At 28.3% G+C, this 24,191-nt stretch overlaps 2 protein-coding genes across 5 annotated transcripts; both read left to right on the forward strand.

Annotated features, from left to right (window-relative positions):
* The first annotated feature begins 5,298 nt into the window (after positions 1–5,298).
* LOC107899377 (putative lipid phosphate phosphatase 3, chloroplastic) lies at positions 5,299–10,504 on the forward strand. 4 transcript variants are annotated; one of them, XM_041117555.1, is made up of 9 exons: positions 5,326–5,438; positions 7,085–7,180; positions 7,806–8,027; positions 8,116–8,203; positions 8,314–8,423; positions 8,511–8,601; positions 8,700–8,888; positions 8,968–9,027; positions 9,961–10,504. In XM_041117555.1, the coding sequence occupies exons 2-9, from the start codon at positions 7,097–7,099 to the stop codon at positions 10,167–10,169; spliced, it is 1,053 nt and encodes a 350-aa protein (XP_040973489.1). In that variant the 5' UTR covers positions 5,326–5,438; positions 7,085–7,096; the 3' UTR covers positions 10,170–10,504. The 4 variants fall into 4 exon arrangements, with proteins under 4 accessions (XP_016680567.2, XP_040973489.1, XP_016680565.2 ...); XM_016825076.2 differs by lacking the exon at positions 5,326–5,438 and adding an exon at positions 5,444–5,796; XM_016825078.2 differs by lacking the exon at positions 7,085–7,180 and having other exon boundaries at positions 5,299–5,438.
* A 2,849-nt stretch (positions 10,505–13,353) lies between these two features.
* Positions 13,354–15,476, forward strand: LOC107899378 (zinc finger CCCH domain-containing protein 14). Its single transcript, XM_016825079.2, has 2 exons — positions 13,354–14,090; positions 14,946–15,476. The coding sequence occupies exons 1-2, from the start codon at positions 13,536–13,538 to the stop codon at positions 15,246–15,248; spliced, it is 858 nt and encodes a 285-aa protein (XP_016680568.1). The 5' UTR covers positions 13,354–13,535; the 3' UTR covers positions 15,249–15,476.
* Positions 15,477–24,191: the final 8,715 nt, after the last annotated feature.

Raw genomic sequence — 24,191 nt, forward strand, 5'->3', positions numbered from 1 at the left:
TCATGCTCTATCATTTCCATATATTTTATGTATATTTATTCCGGTAATAGTTTATATCAAACTTAACATAAATTATATTCCATGTACTTATACTTATTTCGTTTATCTATCTTTATAATTATTTCATATAACCATTCGTCATCTGATACATATTACCTGAATATCAATTGTTCAACAGATGTCATAGCGTCTCCCATCCACGGTCTTATTTATCTTTGACATGATGCCATAGTGTCTTTCAACTATGGTCTTACTCATTTTTTTGTCATGTTGCCATGGTATCTTTCAACCATGGTCTTATTCATTTCATGTCACGCTGCCATGGTATCTTTCAACCATGGTCTTATTTATTTCCCGTCATGTTGCCATGGTATCTTTCAACCATGGTCTTACACGTTTCATATCAGGCTGCCATGGTATCTTTCAACCATGGTCTTACACGTTTCATATCAGGCTGCCATGGTATCTTTCAACCATGGTCTTACACATTTCATATCAGGTTGCCATGGTATCTTTCAACCATGGTCTTACACATTTCATATCAGAGAGCACACTCCCGCGAACCTCATCCTTACAGTGGGATTACCAGTCCAGGCTAAATCCCCTGTAATATAAACTCATAGAGTATTGTCGGGATTACCAGTCCAGGCTAAATCCCCTGCAACGACAATTACTCTAATGAGCTTGAATCTGAATTACCAGTCCAGGCTAAATTCAGACCCTAATTCGGATTACCCGTCCGGGCTAAATCCATTTACACGTATTCTTCGGGAGGGCTATATCAGGATAGGATCACCCGTCCGGGCTAGATCCTTTTTACCGTCAATTCCTTTTCAGAGATCCATCGAATTTTCCTTTCATTCAACCGGGATTTCTTCCTCTTTTATCAAATATGTCAATGTTTCATAAAATTTCATATAATGAACATTCAAATCATATTCATATAAAAAACATGCATTTCAAGCATTTAAGAATATAATTCAAGTTACATGAACTTACCTCATTGCTTGTTTGTGTTTATAATTTCAGTAATCCGATATCTTTTCTTTTCCACGATCAAGTCTCATATTTGAGTCGTCCGGATCTTTATAAATAAATTTGATCATCATTTTCATTCATTTCATATTCTAATGCATTTAATTAATGCTCTAGGTAAAATTATCATTTTGCCCTTAACTTTTAATTAATGACGATTTTGCCCTTAGGGTCAGGAAAATAAAATTCTTGCAATTTAATCCTTATTTCCAGCTATTATTCTCATATATATATTGATAACAGTCCATGAATTCTATAAAATATCAGAATTTTCCATAATTTTAGCACTTTTCAATTTAATCCCTAAAACATATTTTCCCCCGATCTTGAACTAAATTAATAATTTCATTCAATTTTGTAATTTAAATAATAAAATAATCCATTTCATGCAATTTGGTCATTTCTGACATTTTTACAAAATTGCCCATAAAGTTTTATTTTTATTCAATTTAGTCCCTGAGCCTAAAATATGCAAATTAGCCATGCTAGATGAATATTCATACATATTTTTTCTTCTCCTCCTCTCCATTCCACATCCTTAATGTAGATAACACACTTGTAAGTAACATTATCCATAATTTTTATTATTTACTTTTATGAATATTCAAGCTGTCCATCTATGTCATAGTCACTAAATTATTTATATCTGGAGCTCTAGAACTCTAAATTAAGATCCGATAATTTTCCCTGAAACTAGACTCATATATATTCTTACCATAAAATTTTCAGAATTTTTGGTTCATTCAATAAGTACAGTTTATTCTTTAAAGTTACCCCTATTCTGCTGTCTGACAGTTGTGACCCTTCTTCACTAAAAATAAATTATCTATTTATACAGAATTAAAATGATGTTCTTGTTTGTTTCTATTAAAAATAGACTCGTTCATAATTCTATACATATAAATTTAAGTCCCTAATTATTTTTATTCAATTTTTTATAATTTTTCAAAGTCAGAACAGGGGAACCCGAATTCATTCTGACCTTGTCTCACAAAATTCATTATATCTCAAAATTTAAAAATGTATTGCTTACACCATTTGTTCTATGAGAAACTAGACTCAATGATCTTTAATTTAATATTTTTTTTGTCTTCTAATTCGATTTATACAATTTATGGTGATTTTTCAAAGTTAGTCTACTGCTGCTGTCCAATACTGTTTTAGTACAAGATATTAATTACCATGTTATAACATCCTTATTTTCTTTTTCTACACCATTTCTCATCACTTTCTCTTATTTTCTCTTCACTAACATATCAAGAACATAAGACCTTATGTAAGAAAACTCTACTATAACATCATTTCCATGTTTTATCAATAATAACAAACTTAAAAACATATTGAAATCTTGATATACTTACCTTGTTCTATTGATGCTAATCTTTAACTTGATTTTCTCTCTCCTCCAGCTTCTATTTCTTGAATCCAACTTGATATTCTAACTCCCCATGGCCTCCTTAACATTTCTCTCTCTTAGTAGCAATGGAAATTCTTTTGATTTCTAAGTGGAAATGGTGAATTTTTGGTGAAGGACCAAATTGTAAAGAAAAGAAATTTCTTTCTTTCCTTCTCTTCTAACGTTGGCTGCATGTATGGAAAGATGATGAAAATTCTTCATCTTTCCTTCCTTTTATACTAAATAATTAATAATAAAATAATAATAAAATATCTCATTAAAATAATATATATCTAATTAAATAATCATAAAATATCATCAACATCATCATTACTTTCTAGATTTCTCTCTCTTCCAATTGACCATTTTTCCCTTTATTATCTTTTAAAATTCCATCCTTGAGTCATCATTTAATTTTGGTAAAATTGCAATTTAGTCCCTCATAGTTCTTCACCTATTCAATTTGGTCCTAATTCATCCATTTTCCTTAGTTTCTAGATCATCCCACTCTTAAAATATTTACACTATTGGTCCTTCAACTTTTTCATATTTACACTTTAACCCCTTAAATTTTGAGTATTTACTCTTGTGCAACAAAACTTTTCTCACTTTTACAATTTAGTCCTTTCTTGAATTAATATATCATAATATACTTCTTAATATTGACATAACTCAAAATTTCCCTTTATGTCACTTTATTTCCTTATTTTATTATATCAAGGATAATATCTTACTGTAAAAATTTTCAGGGTATTACAAGTAAGCATTCGCATGAGTGGTTGATATTGTGTGGATACATTTATGGACGTTTTATAAGCATACATACTCAAACATATAAGTCTTTTATTAAGTTTGGTGTCACGAGTTAAGTGATACCAACTTACTCATTATATTGAACCCCCTCATATTTTACAATGATAATTATGTCATTTAAATTTTAAAAATACTTCGTTTTTATAATAAAAATTCCACATCTTATAAAAACTTTTTTAAGTTTACCATTTTATGTGTATGCTATGCCATTCCGTACAAAATTTATATATTTCTTTTATAAAAACAAAGTATAATATAATTTATTTCTTTTGTAAAAAAACTTATGATATAAAAACTATATGTAGGTTCATATAATTTTCTCTCTTGTTTTTGTAATCGTGAGGTAAGCTTTTGTTGTCAAGCGTCTGCTTTAGGGTCAATCGATGGCCATTCGATCTCATCCTACTTCCTTTCCTGTTCTAACCCACCAACTGTTGACCTTATGATTGGCGCCAATCACTCTTGTTTCCTTCTTCTAGTTTCGTTTCTACCTCACATTTTCTCACCAATCAGCTCTTTCTCTACCTTTTCTCCTCCTTGCTACCTCTCATGACTATTTTTGGCGTGGTCCTTGATAGGGTGACCATTGTTGACCTTGCCGGAAACAACCACCCTTTCAATTCACTTTCCGCCTCTCATATTTCCTTTTCCATGCCCACCTTTTTTCTTGCAAATTTCCTCCTATCATCCCAACAAGTTCTTGTGGAATAATAAAGTTGGACTTGGGCCTTTCTTGTGTCTCTTTCCGTGTGGGAGGTCTCTCGAGTCTTTGTACTTGTGTTTGGCTCCACCCTTCGATGGTAGTTTTCTCGAGCTGCCCGCGTTTAATGGAACAAGCTAGCTAGAAGCGGGTCCATTGCAATGGGGGCAAGTCAATAAAAAACAAACAAACATTTCAATAATCCCCATGTTTGTATTTTGAAAGTAAAATGGATCTGTCTGATAGGTAATTTATTAAAAAAAGAATTCATCTTAAATTTTCTGTTTTGATGAATCAACTATTACCAGAGTTATAAATGGACAATGAGAGATAAAGAACCCAAATTTTTTTTTTGGCATGACAGGGCTCTATGCATCATTGCGGCTTCACCACCTTGATGGCCAAACATCAAAGTATACCAAAAAGGGTTTTCACCTTTGCTTCCTTTGAATAGACAATGACGGCGGGGTTCATGTGAAAATGCTCTCCTCAAATTTTGGTTTGTTGACATCTGAGTCTTAGCTTGTTTTGTTTGTAAGGTCTGTATTAAACTTTATATGTATGTATTTTGCATATGGTGTCTTGCACTAATTGTACATTTGCTCAAAGCTTGGTCCTCGTTTACTTTCCTTTCTTATGTATGGTTTTACCACATCTAAAAATTTATATATTTTATTTTATTTATTAAAAGATATTTGATTAACTCATGTATCAATTCAATTGGAAACTTAACGGTATTAAGATAGAATATTGATTTGAAAACAATTTTATAAAACACTTAATTTCTCATCCCTCAAATTTTTTGTGCCCATTCCGCGTATAAAAAAAAGAAAAAGAAAAAGTCATCTACAATAAATGATATTAGAAACCCACCACCAAGGTAGGACTAAACTACAAAACCCTGGTAATACGTAGTATGATATGAATTTGTGGACATTGTCACTACCATTTATTGCGTGTTAATTTGACCGTCGTCGGTTTCAAAGGCCAAAACGGTCCAATTGCTTTAAATACAACGTTCCCAATAGACTCTTTCAAATTCGAGTCCTTTCCACAACGGGAAATCGAAGATTCATAAACTCGTAAACCAAACGCGAGATAGCTTTAAAAAAAGAAATTAATTTATTCTATTAAAACAATCACGTGTATGACAATATTTGATATATTAAAACGCGTAAAAAAAAACAACAAAAATACTTAAGTGTTTTTCCTTTTTATTCAAACCTATTAGTGGGATATTTATCTAACTTTTTTTAAATTTTATTTTCATTTTTTTGTTAACATCTGAGACAGGTACAATAGATAAAACATTTTTTAAAAATTAAAAATAGGATTATTATTAATTATATCTATTTTTCTTTTAATTTATTTTACTCGGTGGCCGTCTGCTGGAACAACCCCCCTCTGTTCTCTTTCCACTTGGATCCCAACACCCAATCATCATTTTCACTTTTTTTTTTCATTTATCAAAACCCTCTCCCCAATAGCTCGAAGGTAACTTCTTTCTTTATTTCAATCATTTTTTTTGTCAATCAATGGTTCGCATTTTACTATTACTGTTATCAGAATTATTGAGGATAAGAATCTTTTGCTTTTGTGTATACATTCTTTGGTGTGGGAACAGCACTATCACTTTAGTCTCTTTCAAATTTTGACTTTTCTTTTGCTGGGTTTTTTTCTTCTGCATTTGGCATATATACATATTGTTACTGTAAAAAGAAAACCCGTTTATTATCTGCATCTTTCTCTGTGTGTCTGTGCCGCTGTATGTGTTTTTATTAGTTTATACCTCATGGCTTCTTGGAACTCAGTTTTTCTTTCATGGCTTAAGAATTTCAGTAATATTTTCAAGGTTTGTACTATTTTATGACTTGAATTTTTTTTATCTTACAGATTGAGTTTCATATCTTGATACTTTAAATATAGCTCACAGTTTAATTATTATTTTTAACTGCTCTTATGTTATGAATGTTCTGTTTTTACTTGATCTAGTTGTTTTATTTGTATTTCCATTGTTCCTGTATAATTGGTTTATGCTTTTAGTATGGTAGAATATTGGTATGAATGAATAATTGTGATTTGGGAGAGAATCATGTTCTTTTTTCTTTTATAGTTTCCGGTAACTAAACTCTGGAATTTTGGGGATTATACTGTCTGGAGTTTGTTCTAAATGTTTGTGAGAGTATTTCATTTTGTTAGAACTTGTTAGAAGTGTTATATGTTATTAAAGTTTGATGATTTACTATTTATACATGTTATGGTAAGTTATGGTGCTTAATTATTCAATTATTGGCAGTAATTTTTTTTTCTTGTAAACCATACTGATTCCAGTTAGTTTATTTGCTCCTTTCAGTTAAGACTAAAAGAATCTAGGATTGAAATGCATATGACTATCAATTATTACTAAGATCTTATCTTAAGATCAAGTAAAGAATAGACAATAATTTTTTCCCCAAAATTTGGATATTGTCTTTGATGCTGACATGTCACTTTGTGTCGATATATACTGGAGATTCTAGATAGAGTGATGGTTTAGTTAGTTATGTACTAATAGGATTTTGTTATTGATTATCTGATATTTTATTCAAACCAAAACAGGATCCTGAGTTTGGTTTTTGTTCAATTTGTGGCTTTCTAACATCTAACCATAAGTCTTTCATGCGTAGAAGCCATCCATTCATGAATTTTGTGCTTCCTGTGCATGGGAAAGTATGGTTGAACTATTTGATTCAGTTAAGATAGTTCCCATGCTTTATAGTTTTCATCTATAGGGTTGATCACCGCTGTTCTTTAACATGCAGTTTACTAAAGAGATAAAATCTCAAGGAATGTGATCTTTACCTCTTGTTTCTACTTATTGTCTGTTCTATCTATGGACTGATCTCTTAGCTATAAGAAAAATGCTTTTTTAAAAACATTCATACATATATGCCGGCTATGTGCTCTGCTTATCTGTCCTCCACTATCTTCTCTTAAGCTCAAGAACCATTCAGAAGTTAGATACAGTGGAAATTTAAACCTGAACACCAACTTTCCTAATTCAAGGTGTAAAGGGATGGAATTTGGTGTGTTTGGGGTTGTGGGGTCAGGGGGAGGGTGGTTCATATTTAATCCCTGAAGATCGAATGGTTGTTGACTAGGATTTATCAAGCATGAGGGTGGAGAATCCTGCAAATGCTAGTCATTGTTTGTCATCCCCTGACCTTCTTCCATTGATAGAACAAGGGAATATAGAGGTATCGCATTTTTTTTCTTTTAAGTTTGAATTACCAAAACCTTTCTTTGACCTTAACATATCGGAATATTCAAGCATGCAAATATCATAGGTTAAAGGTATATACTGGCTTTAAATGTCTCTTTTGGAGGAGAGTGATGAATACTAGGCATCCTTGTTTTAACAGAACATAGTTGAGAATGTTGAGATGGCCAACTCTTGCTGTGTTGCTTTTTTCTTTATCTTGTTGGATATTGGAGTTGTAATTTTTAACTAACTCTCCTTGACATACTTTTCATTAAATTTTTTTCTTGGGAGTGAAGTGTATATATATATAAACGGACAGTAATCCTGCCAATGCTGTATTCAATTCAAAGTTCTGAGATGAATCATACAAAGAAGTCAAGAAACTTTTCATTCCAGTTATTTTCTTTGGCATAAGGTTGCTTATGCTGCTTATCTTTAATCCCTTGAGAAATATGTATTGCCTATGATTTCTGATGGAATTTATTTCTGTTGTTTTTCTTGTTTACTGGTGGATTTTGTATCCTATGATGGTTGTGGTCATTTTCCTTCTTATTGTGCCTCTGGGAGGATCTTATAATTCATAATATTAACAGTACTTTGACATTCATATTTTTAAACAGTACAAAATGGATGAAGTCCAGCTTGGTTCACATACTATAAGGTCCCATGGTCTCACCATTGCAAGGACACACATGCATGATTGGCTTATTCTTGTATTGCTTGTGGTGATATGGGTTGTCATCCTTATCATTCATCCATTTTATCGCTTTGTTGGGAAGGATATGATGGATGATCTAAGATACCCCTTACAAAGTAATACAGTTCCTGTTTGGGCTGTGCCGGTAAATTCGGTTTGCCTTATTTTCTGTATAAGAGCTCTTTCTCTGAAATTCTGCCTGTCTCACTCTTTCCTGCCCCCCCAATATTTAGATGTATGCCGTTCTGTTGCCCATGCTGATTTTTATCTTTGTGTACATTCGTAGAAGGGATGTTTATGATCTTCATCATGCTGTACTAGGTAAGTGTAACTTTCGGATATTTCTGTGTTTTATTAACAACAGTTTCTTCTGCATAGTTGAAAAGTATCATAACCTTAAAGCGATGACTAAAATTCGTTTGTTAATGCAGGCCTCTTGTTCTCCGTTCTAGTGACGGCTGTTATCACTGATTCGATAAAAAATGCAGTTGGAAGACCTCGGCCAGACTTCTTTTGGCGCTGTTTCCCAGATGGAAAGGATGTATGCCTCTGTAGACCTGCTATTCTCAGAATATAAACTTTTTAATGTCAATATTTTAGCAAAGAACTCAACCTTATTACTTCTCAGGTTTATGATAAATGGGGAAATGTCATCTGTCATGGTGATAAGAGTGTCATTAGGGAAGGGCATAAAAGCTTTCCAAGTGGGCATACCTCTTGTAAGTCCTCTTATATAGGCAATTAATGTTCATATTTGTTGAGATAATGAATATTTTCAGATTGTAACCATCGGAGGATATCTGGATTTGTTCTTTAGGGTCCTTTGCCGGGTTGGGTTTTCTTTCACTTTACTTGTCCGGAAAAATCAAAGCATTTGACCGCAGAGGACATGTTGCAAAACTATGTATCGTTTTTCTCCCTTTGTTGGTTGCATCACTTGTGGGCATTTCTCGAGTGGATGACTATTGGCACCACTGGCAAGATGTCTTTGCTGGGGGTCTCCTAGGTTGGTATATTGCTCATACTATGGAGTTATTTTCATTAATGACTTCGTCTATTAACTTTCTTAAGACTATCATTTGTAGGGCTCGTAGTGGCTACATTTTGTTACTTGCAGTTCTACCCGCCACCATACGATGCAAATGGTATGCACCAAAAACTCTTTTTTTTCTTATTACCAAGTTGATTCTACATGTTTCATACATTACAGAAAATGCTTTACTAGTGAGATTCTGCAAAGCATACAAGGAACATGGTTAGAATATCATCTTCTCCTTTAATTGTAAAATGGGAACACGATAACTTATGAATTTCATACTACAAAATTTTCAATGCATGGTTGTCGTGAAATTTCTGTAATATTTACCTTTCTAGGAGGACATATAAATTTTATATTACATAAATTGATAAAAGTACCATGAAGGCCCCCTTGTATTACGAGTCAGATCTCAGCAAAAAATATGTGCAAATTAGTCCTTATACGTTAAATCAAAAAGAAAATTGACCTTTTTTGTTAAAAAAATTCATCCCTCTGTACTGTTAAAAATTGGTGTAGCTGACGGAATAACCAGATAGTGACACGTGACATGTCACGTATACATCATACTTACATACGATGGCTAGTTTTAATAGTAAAAATGAATGAAAATTTTAACAGATGACTAATTTACCCATTTTATTAGTAGAGGGGCCAAAATGCAATTTAACTTCTAGTAAAAGGGCCTCCACGGTACTTTTATCCACATAAATTCTATTATGAATTTCATTTTGAAGTTTTAATGTGTGGTTGGTTGTTGTGAGTTGTAGGAAAGCTACTTCCTTTTCACTTAAAATCCTCCTTCCCACCTTCCCTTCCATCTAGCAACGGCTAGTTTGATTGGTTACAGAAGCTTTTTTTTCCATGATCGTGTACTATGTTACTCGAACTCTTCATGTTCTCCTAAGTACCCTTGTGTTTGACTCATGCTGACATGATCCTCCAAATATCTGGAAAAAGAATTAAACTGTTGAGCATATGTGTGAGCCATACTTTTAGACTTGAACGTCTTATCTGAACTGTTGCACGGAATTGTTTGTAGGTTCAGGGACTTATGCTTATTTCCGAGTAATCGAGGAGTCTACTGCAAATACAACAAACACAATCAATGCCGCGAATCTTCCAAATGCAATGACCGGAGAGATTCAGATTGCGAACCAACAAGAATCAACCGATAATGGATTTATGGGAATGCATTTAGCACGCAATTCTAATTCAGTGTTGGAAGATGTGGAATCGGGGAAAAGTTAACTCGGTGAGTTTCATGTTCCAAATTCGTATGTAAATGAGGAATACGTTGTATATACGTGCACCGTCTCGTAGTTATGGATTCTATTGCTATATTATTATTGTATAGCCAATAACAACACTACTATTAAGTAGCACAGCTTTTCATTCTGTTTCTCCTATTGGCTTAGATGTGAGGACTGAACAAAATGAAAAATAAAAATAAAAAAATCCATGCCATGACTAGTGTTTTGCTATGTTATCAAATTCGAGGTGAGTGAAGAATACGGATATGTATACGGGTACCTTCAATTATTTCAAAGCTTTTTTCATATATTTTAAGAATTATATTTTTCATATATTCATGAACAATGATTATTTCGATTGTTTCTTTCTTCTTTTTTAGTTTTCTTCAACCATAAATCTTAGTTTAAACCCCATAATATAAAATTTTGAATTCCAACTAGTAAGATGTGTAAACAGTATGTTTTCCTCTATGAATATATATATACACGTTACTCATGTATTAGAAGTTTGATTGAAGTTCTCTCTTTTTCTCAAAAAAAAAAAAAAGTGTAAATTGGTCTCAGTACATAATATCAAATTGATGTGATTGAAGTGATATCTAGATAGTGAATACATATATTGATGTACAATGATCAAAATTTAACATTAAACAAGAATAAAATTTTTAATAGAAAAATTGTTTTGTTCTTTGATCTATATATAAGAAAACAAAATAAAATCCAATTATATATTTATTTCATTGATGATAAGTGACAGGTAAACACCCAAGATTCCAGGCACCAAAAAACGGAAAAAGTCCCGATTCTAATTGATACAAGAATCTCAATTGTTTTCGGCTTCATACAGATACCGTCTTACTTTATTTATACTTGTATTAAAGAATCTTTAATTAATTGTTTTTTATTTACTCATTTCTTACTAAATTGTCAATAATATGCAATTTGTAGTTGGCAACTATAAACGCAATAATTGACTAACCAACGACTTTTGTCAATAAAAATAATCTTATTCTTCATTAAATCAAACACCATTTGATAAGGACACCATAATTGTCAGTAATTAATTAATAATAATAATAGCGCCAGAAACATGAATTTATCATTTCATCATAGTTATGTAAGACAATTTAGCCAAGGATGACAGTTAAGGATCGGGACAGAAAGTTCAAAATTTTATGTTAAAATCATTCAATTGAATTACTATTTTCTTTAAATAATTTCAGTATAATTAAAGAGTGTGTTTACAGCTTAGTGAATTCAGTTTTAATTTTTTTTTTATAATAACTCATAATTTAATTCAATTATATATTGTTTCATACTTTCCGAAATAATATTTGATGCACCGATGATATTTAGTTTTATGAGTTTCTAGTGAATTATGTTTTAATTTTTCTTTTATGATGTGTCATATTTTAGTTCACTAATAGTGCATAGAATTCTGTATCGTAGTGTAACAAATATTAATCCATTTTGAAATGATTAATGTTTGGTGCATTGATGATGTATAATTTTATGAGTTTTTAGTAAATCAAATCATGAGACATCATTAATAATAAAAATAAGTGAATTCTGTTTTAATTTTTTTTAAAAGATGCGTCATAATTTGACTTATTCATAGCATATACCGTTAAATATTAATCCATTTAAAGAGAAGTAATATTTGATACGTAAGTATATGCCGTTTTCAACCAAACAAATCATCACATATCATTGATTTTAAATTAAGGAATTAAATGGGTTAATGATTTTATTGATGAATTTTTGTATAAAAGAAAACTATCACCCCAACTAACGCTTTTGTGAGTGAATGCCCTGATTACTACATTGCATTTGTCATTAGAAGAAACCCAAACCCTTTTAATTTATTTTTTCCTCCATATATGTTAATTTATTATTTATTAAAATCTAGAGCACAAAAAAAAAAAAAGAGAACTTAAGTGGTATTGAAGAGTTAATCACAGTAACATATTCCTAAATTGTAACCCTCATTTTAAATTAGTTCTTAGATTTCAAAATATTTTAATTGCATCTTTTAATTATTGATGTTATATCAATTATGTCTTTTTTTTAATTAAAACAGATAAATAATACATCAAATCTTATGTAGCTAAATTTAAAATGAATACATAAAACATTGTCGTATAACTTTTAAAAGTAAAAATTTAAAAAAAAATAGTGAAGGAAAAACCTTAAAATTAAGAAATTAAAAATTTCATTTTAAATTATGTCACATAAGATATAATGTATGATTTAACAGTTAAACTAATGATTTTAGTAACAAAAAGATCTAATTGATATAACATTAATAATTTAAAAATACATTTTAAAATTTGAAAACTAAACTAAAATGAAGGTTATAAATGCAATTAAGTGAAAATTGAATAGTGGTAGTGGTTGTTGGTTATATAACAATATATTAGGCAATATATCTTGATTGAAGAGGGCCATAGTTAGTTAAAGCTGTGAAATTGAAGCAACAAACAAACAAAAACAAACCATAATAATTATTCCTATTATTTATCTTACTTCAAAATGACTTCGGCATAACCATATCTTTAACTTAATAAAATCATATAAAAGTTAATCCATATATTTATCAATTGTTATGAAAAAGGAAAGATATGCGTTGAAACGTTTTAACGCATAGTATTATTATATAAATGACTGTCGGTATATAAATTTGGTTAAAATCAATTTTGAATTTTAAAATTTTAGTCTCAACCCAAACAATAATAATTAAATGCGTAAATTATATACTATGCGTACAATTGTAAATTTAGTCCATCATTCTAAGTCTTTATACTTTTCAAAATTTGAAATTTCAATCTAGATATAAATTACAATCATTAATCCATTAACTAAATTTTTAGTAAGTAATATATGAAAATAGTAAGCTACCATGGTATTACACGTAAATAACAATCGTTAATCCATTAACTTAATGAATTTAACAATTAATGTTTGGTCAGGATTAAATTTTTATAATTCTAAAATTACATAGATTAGAAATGACCAAATTAAAATACAGAGACTAAATATCTAACTTTCATAAAGTAGAGGGATGAATTGTAGAATTTAACCTATAAATTTATACATTAATAATATATTGAACATAATATTACCTCCAACATTTTCTTGCTCCAACTCACATCCTTTCATACCACGCCAAAACATTCTCGCCAACCAAACACCTATTCCCCACTCATCTCTCTGTAAGCTAAAAAATTCTCCATATAAATATTTTAATCCATTATTATTATTTGTCACCTCTAACTTCAAGTTCACAGTTCTTTATATTTAAACACCATTAACGGTTTCGTAAGCTTTCTTGTGGGAGGAGACAAAATTTTCCAAGTGTTTCATCATGGAGAAACTGACATCTCCATCTTCTAATAAAACCACCACTACCACCATCGCCAACTATGTATCACCACCGTTATCTCCGCCGCTTGAAGATCTAACGAGCGACTTCTCTACAATGTACGACTTCATTTTCTCATCTACACTCCCTGAATCACTTTCCATTACGCCTTCTACTTGTTCCTCCTCCTCCGATGATCTGAAACAGCTCGTACCCGGCGATGTGTCCACCGAGGACCGGCTCAACCAGGCTCGTCTTATCCTTGAGTATCAACAATTGTGTGATCACTTCGACCTTTGTGTTTCTCGCTTACAAGCTCTCAAGGGAGAGGTTGAAAAGCTTCGTAGAGAGAACAATGATCTTCGGGTAGCTAACATTGAGTTGATCAAGCTGTTGAGCCAGTCGTCTCAAGCTGCCATGATTAATAGAAACCTCCATTGGGAAAAAGTGGCGGATTTGAACGAGAAAAGATGGGAGAGGGGGCTGAAGAAATCATTGCCCAAGAGTCTTTCATTTAATTCATGTAACCATATGCAAAGAGTCGTCAATCCACCGCCGGTGAGTTACTCTCTTGTTATTTTATTTTATTTTATTTTATTTTTCATTTTCAGGGTTACTTCACCAATATCATACATGAATTTTAGAATTTTAATCCTTAGTATCATAACAATCAGAACTTTCTGTTGTAATTATTGGATTTGTGCATTGAATGTTTGCTGAAATCTGACATGGCATAAGTAAATATGTTTGTACCTACATCAACAATAAAGATTTATTGTAGGTAAAAATAATATAGAGGTACTAAGACCTGGATTGCATTTTATCATTTCAATTTAAAAAATAGGAAAATTAATTCAATTAGGAGCAAATCAGTCATTTGGTTAAAAAATTCTCCATTTGTATCGTTAAAAGATGGTTCTTGTATGTTAGCATGAGGTATACATGGATACATAACTGTTTGGTTATTCCATCGCTATACCGATTTTTAATAATAAAAATGGATGAAATTTTTAATAAAAATGACTAATTTGCTCTTTAATCTAACATATATAGACTAATTTACCTATTTTTTAAGTAAAAAAAATACAATGTAGCCTCTATGTGATACTTTTACCGTATCTATTGTATTATTAACATAAAACATATAGCATTTATATAATACTAGTAATTTAATGATTGAATTATAATATTGGAGAGGAGAGAATTTAATCATTTATTATTGAACCTACCGACTTACAACAACCATCACCACTTCAACCTTTAATTTTATTGGCAGCAGAAATGATTTAATTTTTAATCACGTTGAAAACATTCTATTGGACCATATTGAAGCATTTTCTTTTAATGTATAGTTGGATAATTTAATCCTTAATTAATAACCTTAAAAATAATTCTAATTATAATATCATGCAGCCACGAGTACATGTAGCACCAGTGACAAGAAGAGAAGAGAAAGGCATTGAAATGGAGGTATACAACCAAGGAATGGTGAAGACAGAGCTATGCAACAAATGGCAACAGACAGGTACCTGTCCCTACGCTGACCATTGCCAGTTCGCCCATGGTATCACTGAGCTACGTCCGGTTATTAGGCATCCTAGGTATAAGACCCAGGTTTGTCGCATGATCCTTGCCGGCGAAGCCTGTCCGTACGGTCACAGGTGCCACTTCCGTCATTCTCTTACAGAACAAGAAGAACTATTAATTTCGCCTTAATTTCAGATTTATTCAAACTATAAAATTAATGTAAATATCTTATTTCGCATGCAAACAAATAACAGTGTCCAAAGTCGTAATTATAAGACAATAATATTTAGATTACATGTGTGGAAGGAAACTGTTTTATTGATTGTACGTTATGCAAGAGAATTGTTTATAGAGGAAATATTTGATGTTGTAATACATGCAAAAAAGAATAAAAGAAAATTATATATATTTTTTTGTATATTTGATTTTGAGTTAAATAATTGAAAATAGTTATCTTCTGTTCATAAACTTGAAACTTTATTTTTGTATGGATGTGTTTCAGCATATTTGTTTCACATTTAAAACAAAAATATACATTTCCATAAATTTTATGTTATCTAATAATATATAGGTGGAAATTTGATGAAGGCATTTTGTTAGTTGAAATGGATCTGTTGGTATCATTTGGCTTGATGCTTAAAATGTTGTTTTTGTACAATATTGTGTTAGCTGTGTGTCGGTTAGATTACATGATTGCTAGCTATAAATCCATGCATCAAATTATTCTATACAAAAAACAAAAATTCATATAAAATAATATAATAATATAAAAACATATAATTATAAATATTATATAGAATATATATATTATATAGCGATATTAATCAAGTTTATAAAGTTAACATACCTACATTTAATCATAAATATTACAATAATATTTTTTTCATTACTCCTACTAAAATGAGATCCAATACAACTATTTATATGTGTATTTTTTCAAGGATTGTATTATCTCTCAAAGCTTGAAGACTTACTCGATAGAAGGATTTAAATAAAAATATTAGACTAAAAATGAACTCGAACAAACAATTTAAATCCATTTAAAATACAAATTAGAATTGGGTTCTAAAATTTAAAATCTAACTCAATCCAATCTATTTTTAGGTTTAATAACATTTTGTATGTTTTCTTTAATAAGAAAGTTATATATATTATAATATAAATATATACTGGAAGTAAAATATGTATGTAATTATAAAAAAAATTAAAATTTTAAAAAAAATATATGAGAGCTTAAACAGGTTGAAAATAATTGTTGATTGTTGACAAATATGAGAGGAGATTTGAATAAAATTTTAGGTTGAGCTGACTTTGGGTAATTATAGGCTACTTCTCTATTACTATTGCTGGTGAAAAATATTTTTAGAAATACATATTTTTCTAAAGTAATAAAAAAGTGATGTGAAAAAATGTGTTTATTAATACTTCTATTGGTGTCAAATTGCATTTGAAAGTTAAAATATATTTTTTAAACATGTAAAAAGTAAAAAAATAATTAAATTTTATGATATTTAAATAATTTAATATAATGATACATAAAATGTAAATTTTAAATACCTTCTAAGTAATTAATGTAAATTGTTTGTAAAATTGATGATATATGAAATATTTTTAAAAATAAATATAATAATAAATAAGATTTAAATAATTTACTATAATGATAAATAATATTTAAATAATTTAATATAATTGTATATAAAATATAAAATAATATAATTTATTTACATACCTTTTAAATAGTTAATATAAATAAAGTCACTTCCAATTATAAAAGTTAAAAGCCAAAAACACCTAAATCTCAACTTTATATTTAGGTGGAAAAGCACTCTTCCATCACACCTTTGACTTGCTCTTCATTGCTTTGCGGTGGAAAAGCACTTTTAACCCAAATGTGCTTCTCCACCACAATGGAAAATGCACTTATGTATGATATTAATATTATACATAAACTTGATACAATCGATGTTGAACATTTTTTCTTACACGTTATATTATAAAAGGTTAAAATATATCATAAGTCTATGTACTATTCATAAATTTAGAATTAGTCTCTCTATTTTTTAGATTTCAAAATTCAGGTTCAATTATAAACACAATTTTTTTTTGCTAAATTTGTTGATATGGCATTTTGAAATAAATATAATATTCACTTGGTAGCCATGTAACTAAAAAAAGACGTTATAATGAACCTAAATTAACAAAATAAATTTAACAATGTTAATAGTTAATCATGAATTTTGAAAATTAAAAAGTAAGACTATATTCCTAAAAAAAATATATAAGATCTAAATTTAAAATTCATGAAGAGTACAAAACACTTATAACAAATTTCATCCATTATAAAATATCATATATATCACTACATAATATAGTAAGTGTATTACATATATAATTATTAATATACTATATATTATAATATTGTATGTATTTATATATTAAATTTTTTATCTAATTTAATTCAATTAATATGATATTAATCACGTTGATAATGTTAGTATATATGTCACTAATAAATAATAATACATAAAACCTATAAATATAATGTAATTTATATTTGATAGCTATTAGCATGTGTTGTAATGGAAGAATTTTTTTTTTTTAATTTCGAATATCTAGTTATGAAATGCTAATTTATAAGAGTTGAAATAAAAGAGACCTTTTGAAGTGGTTAAGAGACTCGTTTGAATACATTCAATTTAAAATATATTTTTTAAAATTATAAATATCTAATTATGAAATACTAATTAATTTATGTGAGTTGAGATAAAAAAATAAAAAGAGGAGAAGATCTATTAGCATTAAAATAAAAAAATTTCTAAAACTTTAAATATATATGAAATGTTAATTTATCCAACTTCTATACAAAGAAATAAAAATCTTCTGGGTGATCAAAAGATAAGTGTTTAAACTCACCTAACTTGAACTATAATTCCTCTTGGTTTCTTTTCTACCACAAGAGAGAAATATCGGAGAAAAACTGTAATTTGTAGTCACCTATAATTAGAGTAAAGGTTAACATGAGGTTATAATGGACTCTTTTCACTCTTCTATGTTTAGGGATGGGTTTTATAAAAAGGAAAAAAGGAGTTTTTAGGTGATCAAGAGACAAGGACTTGACAGCTGTTAATACATGTTTAAACATCAAAGAAAAATCGTAATTAAAGTTCACCTATAACTAAAATAAAAGTTAATATTTTAGAAACGAAACAAATATAATCATTTTTCACTCCTTTAAATTTTGGGATGCGTTTTATATTAAAGGAAAAAAAATATTTTGAAATGATCAAGAGACGAGGACCAGATTATTGTTAATACATGCTTAAACACACCCAACCTGACCTAAAATTACTCTTGTGGGACAATACTCATAACAGCATTTAGTTTTTTTTACTATACGGAGAAATCCTAGAGAAGAACCCCAATTAGAGTTTACCCTTTTTACTCCCTCTAAGTTTTGAGGTGAATTCCATAAATCCTAGAAAAAAAATAATAATTAGAGTTTACCCTTTCCACCTTTTCAAGTTTTGGGGTGAATTCCATAAAAAATAAACACTGAAGTGGCTAAGAGGCGAAACCTGTGTTCCCTCGAAATCTACCCATCACAACAGCCAGGGCTACAGCAGTTCCTTTCCAACCACTACCTTCAACTACAGTTTCTAAAAAGTATTTTTACGATAAAAAAATAATTTTAAAATAAAAATATTATTAAATAATATATTTTTAAATTTTCAAAAATAATTTTTTTAGTTAAAAATATAAATAAATTTTTTTAGCTTTTGTGATCAAAAGCATTTTTAGAGATATGAACAATCCTAAACAGATAATTTTTAGTGATAAAAGCGTTTTTAGGATCAAAAGACAATTTTAACTATTATAAAATATTTTATATAATATTTATATTTAGTATATAATTAATTTCTTATTGAAATTTATTTTAAATATATAATATTATATATTTAATTTTTTATTAGTTATATTTTAATATTTAAAATATATTTTATATATTCAAATTAAATTTTATAAATCATTAAAATCGTCTAAAAATATTTAAATTTTATATTTCATATATTAAAATATTAACAATAAATTATAATAAATTATTTTTATAATTTTATTAAAATAACATAATATTAACTAATTTAAACGTTATTTAAATGTATATTTGTTACTTTATAACACCATTTTTAAATTGATATTTTATTTTTCAGAAATATCTTTTAACAGTAATACTAAACACATAAATTTTAAACCAAAATTATCAAAATACAACACATTTTGAGTCCATTCATAAGCTAAATATTAAGCAAACAACATATTATCAATATCTAGTTACGAATATTTAAAAATTTCCATTTTTCATCTTGTTAGCTTGAAGGCAATTCGACCATCACTCATATTCAAAATTTCTGCGGCAGAGATTTCTTGAACCCGATGGGCCAGAACAGATCGGGCCAATTGGGTTCTAAAAACATGAATTTTGTTTAACAACCCGGCCTGGTGGATGGATCTTACAAAATAGTCCTTCCTCATTGTTTAAAGAGTAAACTATATATTTGATTATCTAACATTAATAAATTTTCATTTTGATTAGGGATGATAAAAAAACTTGAAACCAACGGATTTTGACCTGATCCAACTGATAGGGTTGGTTTTTTTTCCTTGACATTGGATTTTAGGACAAATTGAGTCAGGTTAACTTTAGAGAACGTTTGGGTCAGGTTGGGTTTAGCGTAAAATTACCCCACCCCATCTTGAGATATTTACGAAATTACCAACATCATTTTACCACATTTACTCCCATTTCACACTAGTTTCTTTTCCCCTCTCATTTTAATTTATTTTTCCAAGTTTTCCTTTCATTTCGTTCTTTTATTTTTTCTTCTATGATGTAATATATATTTTTACATTGTCATCCTTAGAATAGTTTTTTAAAAACTATTTTTAAATTTAATTAATCGTAATTTTAAATAAAAAAGTTTGAACTCAGGTCGGATCGGGTATAAAATTGATTTTCGGATTTGAGGTAGGTTAAAATTTTTAAAGCTCAAGGTCGAATCAAGGTTGGGGTATGATGGTAGAGTATCAAGTCAGGGTCGGGTGGGAAAAAATTCACCCCGCCCCATTTCCATCATTAATTTTGGCACTAAAAGTAAAAAAGTTTATCATTTAAGCATTGCCGTTACATACTTTTATAGTTTTAGTCACTCTACCATTACATACTTTTATCATTAGTCACTCACCCTTAATTTGTCATTATATACACTCATTTTAGTCACTCAACTTCGACAAATTTTTATTATAATCTCTCATTTTCTTTTTAGAAAATTCTTTTTAAAAACATGATTTTTTTATAGGAAATTAAATTATTGGATTACTAAGATTAAATCCATATTTTTCATCTATAACTCAATTTCATATAAAAGTTGATGTTTTTCTCTATAGAAAATTCAAGTAGTTTTATGTAAAACTCCAAAAAATTCTATTTTATTAAAAAAATAAATTGATTCTAAAAAGAAAACAAATAAAGGAAATTAAAAATATAAAATGAATTTTTGGTAAAAATTTAAGTTTTGTTTTTCTGTAAAAATGCAGATAATTTTCTATAACCCCCCAGTTTTCTTCTTTCACTCAAAAAACTAAAATTAATTATAAAAAAGAAAAAATAAAAAATAAAAAAAAGATAATTTAGTTTTTCCTATAAAGGTTCAAGTTTTTTCTCTATAAAAACAAAGATAATTCCCTTTAAAATTTCATGTTTTTCCCTTCGTTTTTATTGAGAAAAAAAATTAAAATTAATTCTAAAAAATAAAAATCAAAATGATATTTCTAACCCAAATTTATGAAAATTTAGTGGCTAAAATGAATGTATCTAATGGAAAATTAACTGAAGTAACTAAAATGATAAAAAGTATATAAGGAATGCCTCAATTGTAAACTTTTTATTTTCAGTGCTAAAAATAAACTTATGAAAGTTGGATGACCAAATGTGGAATTTATCATTGTTTAAACCTAGTTGTTGCTATTTAAGATTTGTCATCTCGTTTGATGTTTCTTACATCTAAAACCAGAGCCGCAAAGAAAGAAAAATAATATATTGATGAGAGAAGATAGGAAAGGGAGATTGAAGTTTCTGGTAATTATAGGAATTGCGTTTTTGGGAAGAAGCACGATCGATCTGCATTCGCCACTAATTTCTTCCCAAAACCTCCAATTCCAATGATTTCCAGAAACTTTTCCCTTTCCTTACAATCATTTCTCTTCTTCTTTTCTCGATCTGTATCTGTATATGTATAGGTATATGGAAGAAGGTATGAAATTCTCTTTTTAGCTTTGGATCTTTCATTTCTTTTCATTAATTGTTGTTTTTGTGGTTGTTTTGTAGTCCTTTACTTTTGAAGGTTCTAAGGGAAACTTTTAGATCTATGTTGTACATATTTAGATCTATGTTCATGAATATATTCTCCTTATATATATATTATAGAATTATATGGACGTTCATACTCGAATATGTTATTGGATAAGAATAATTTTTGAAAACAAATCATTTTAAATTTTATACATTAAAAAAAAAAGAATCAAGGTGAGTGTTGATCTATGTTCATGAATATATACTGATTTGGAAGAAAAATGGTCGATTAATATAGTTGGGTCATTTTAATTTTTCATTTAAATTTTGTGCATGTTAAGTTGATCAACTCCTTTGAAAAAAAAAGGAAAGAAAAAGCAAGATGACGCTTAAGGTTTAAGCAATGTTATCCCATGGACTGGAATTTATTCTTATCTTTTCCTTTTCCTTCTCTTAAGCAAAAGAGGGGAAAATTATTATTTTAAATTAATATTTTTATATTTATAATTAACTTTTATCACCCAATAGCAATTTAGTTTGGGCTAGGTCCATTCATTTTTGTTCAAGAGTTGGACCGAACAACGAACCTATTTCTTAAACAAATATATATTATATATACAAATGTGTTTGGTAACCCAACTAATAATTGGATTTAGTTGTAATTGCTTGTAATAATTGGATTTGTTTGTAATACTATTGTAATTGGTGGACTTTATTGAATTTGGTGAGAATTAGAGTAATTATATAAGTAATTATACTCAAATTTAAATTTAAAAAATTATTTTTATACAAATTATAAAAATTTATATTATAAGCTTGAGTGCTTGTAATAGTTATAGCTAATTTTTTTATATTATAAATATTAAAAAGTTATATTATAAATATAATTTGTGTATTTTAAAAAGTTATAACAAATAATTATATTATTTAAATCATAAAAAAATTCTAAAATTATGAGAAAATTATAAAAAATAATTAACATATTATAGAAATTTTTTTAATATATTTATTTATAAAAAGTTATAGTCAAATATATGCTTTTAACTTATTTATGTTGATCATAACTTTTTTATATGTGCGTACTATATATTATAAAATTAATATATTTATTCGTAAATAGTGTTATATTTTTTTTATCATAACTTATTTATTAAAAAATAACTTTTTAAAGTTATAGTAAAAAAATATATTATTTATAAGAATATTATAAAAAATTTGGACAATTTATAATTTTTTATAAAGGTTATATATTATAAATTTTATATTATTTTTACGTATTATAAAAAAAATAATCTAGCATAAGTTTTTTTTCAAGTTAAGTGTAATTAAGCTTTTATAAATTAAAGGTATAAATTATTTGGATTATAAACTTAAATATTTTAAGATTGATGTTGATGATGTAAATAGAAAATGTTTTCTTGCATCGTATTATGGGGTATAATATCATTTGGGAGAATGGTGCCAGACATAAATATTATAGACAGTTCATAAATTCTTTAATTTGAGTCATTTAAAGCTTCGGAATGTGATTGAGAAGATATTTATTGTTATAAAATTTTTTCATATTAACTTCACCTTAGTATAGCATAAAAGAAAAAAGTTAGATCTTATTAACATGTTGCATATTTCATAACTTTAATCATTAGTGGAATTGAGATTACCCTTACTTTGTAGAGTATATGGAAGAAGGAGATTTTGATAATCTTAATTAAAGATGCATATTCAAATTTAGATGATGATGAACTCAGTTAAAGACCAATAGATGATAATAAAGAGCATATATTAAATATTAAAGAGGGAATAACCTAATAAATATGCACTAAACCAAATAGATAAAATTACACGTGCTGTTTTTTTTTCTATTTTTATTAATAATTGCGTTATCAATTAATTTTCTAGACTAATATAATTCATATGATAATTTGATTTTAATTTTTGTTACTTGTTTAAAAATTATTTTTACCATACTAAAATTTTTATAGTAAGTAATATTTTTTAAAAAATATAAATTATGTAACTGTGTAATTATATAATTTATATTATCAAACATGATATAAAAGATAATGATAATAATTACACTTATATACAAATGTTGTAAAAACAAACCATATAAATGTAAATATTATTATATTGAAAACTTACATCTTTTCAAAGCAAAGTGAGAGCATAATTTAGTGATGTAAAAAGTTTAGGGCTGACTTTGGGGCCTATCATCAAAATTGATTGTATTGTAGTGTCTGGATGGAATGAATTACTACACGCAAGGTATCCAGTAATTGTGCATACAAACCCTTTAACAAACTCCATTTTAAATAGCCAAATGCGCTTCTAAAATTTGATTTATTCGTATGAGCATACATATGGAAGATTTAGATGTTGGCACTGGACAGGTAGAAAATTTCTCAGATGGATTCGAATAAAATTTTAGATTAGGGTCGCTTTAATGTTATATAAATGATTCAATTTAGTTTAGTGTGGAAAAAAATAGATTAGATAGTATAAACAAACTAATAGTAAGCATGTAACAGGTAATAAGATGAGTATTGTAATTGGATTCCAGTTCTTTATATTCTACTATTTAAGACAAAACTCAAATATATAATTTACGTGAATAAGATACAAAATGCAATTATCAGATTAAATAATATAAAATAACTATAAAAATGGCTGAAATTTAAAATAGCATTTGAGCGGATGTAACCCTTTTCACGTTAATTTCTCCGGCTAAATTTAATCTAATTTTAAGGTGACGAGAGGACTACTTTCGGTAGCATTTTTTACACACG

The sequence above is a fragment of the Gossypium hirsutum genome, chromosome A07 (genome assembly GCF_007990345.1).
Source record: "Gossypium hirsutum isolate 1008001.06 chromosome A07, Gossypium_hirsutum_v2.1, whole genome shotgun sequence".
Taxonomy (NCBI): domain Eukaryota; kingdom Viridiplantae; phylum Streptophyta; class Magnoliopsida; order Malvales; family Malvaceae; genus Gossypium; species Gossypium hirsutum.

Coding starts and splice junctions, on each gene's coding strand:
- LOC107899378 (XM_016825079.2), top strand. CDS start 13,536: ATGGAGAAACTGACATCTCCATCTTCTAATAAAACCACCACTACCACC. Junction 14,091..14,945: donor GAGTCGTCAATCCACCGCCG/GTGAGTTACTCT, acceptor AATATCATGCAG/CCACGAGTACATGTAGCACC.
- LOC107899377 (XM_016825076.2), top strand. CDS start 5,737: ATGGCTTCTTGGAACTCAGTTTTTCTTTCATGGCTTAAGAATTTCAGT. Junction 7,181..7,805: donor TAGAACAAGGGAATATAGAG/GTATCGCATTTT, acceptor ATTTTTAAACAG/TACAAAATGGATGAAGTCCA. Junction 8,204..8,313: donor TCTTCATCATGCTGTACTAG/GTAAGTGTAACT, acceptor TTGTTAATGCAG/GCCTCTTGTTCTCCGTTCTA.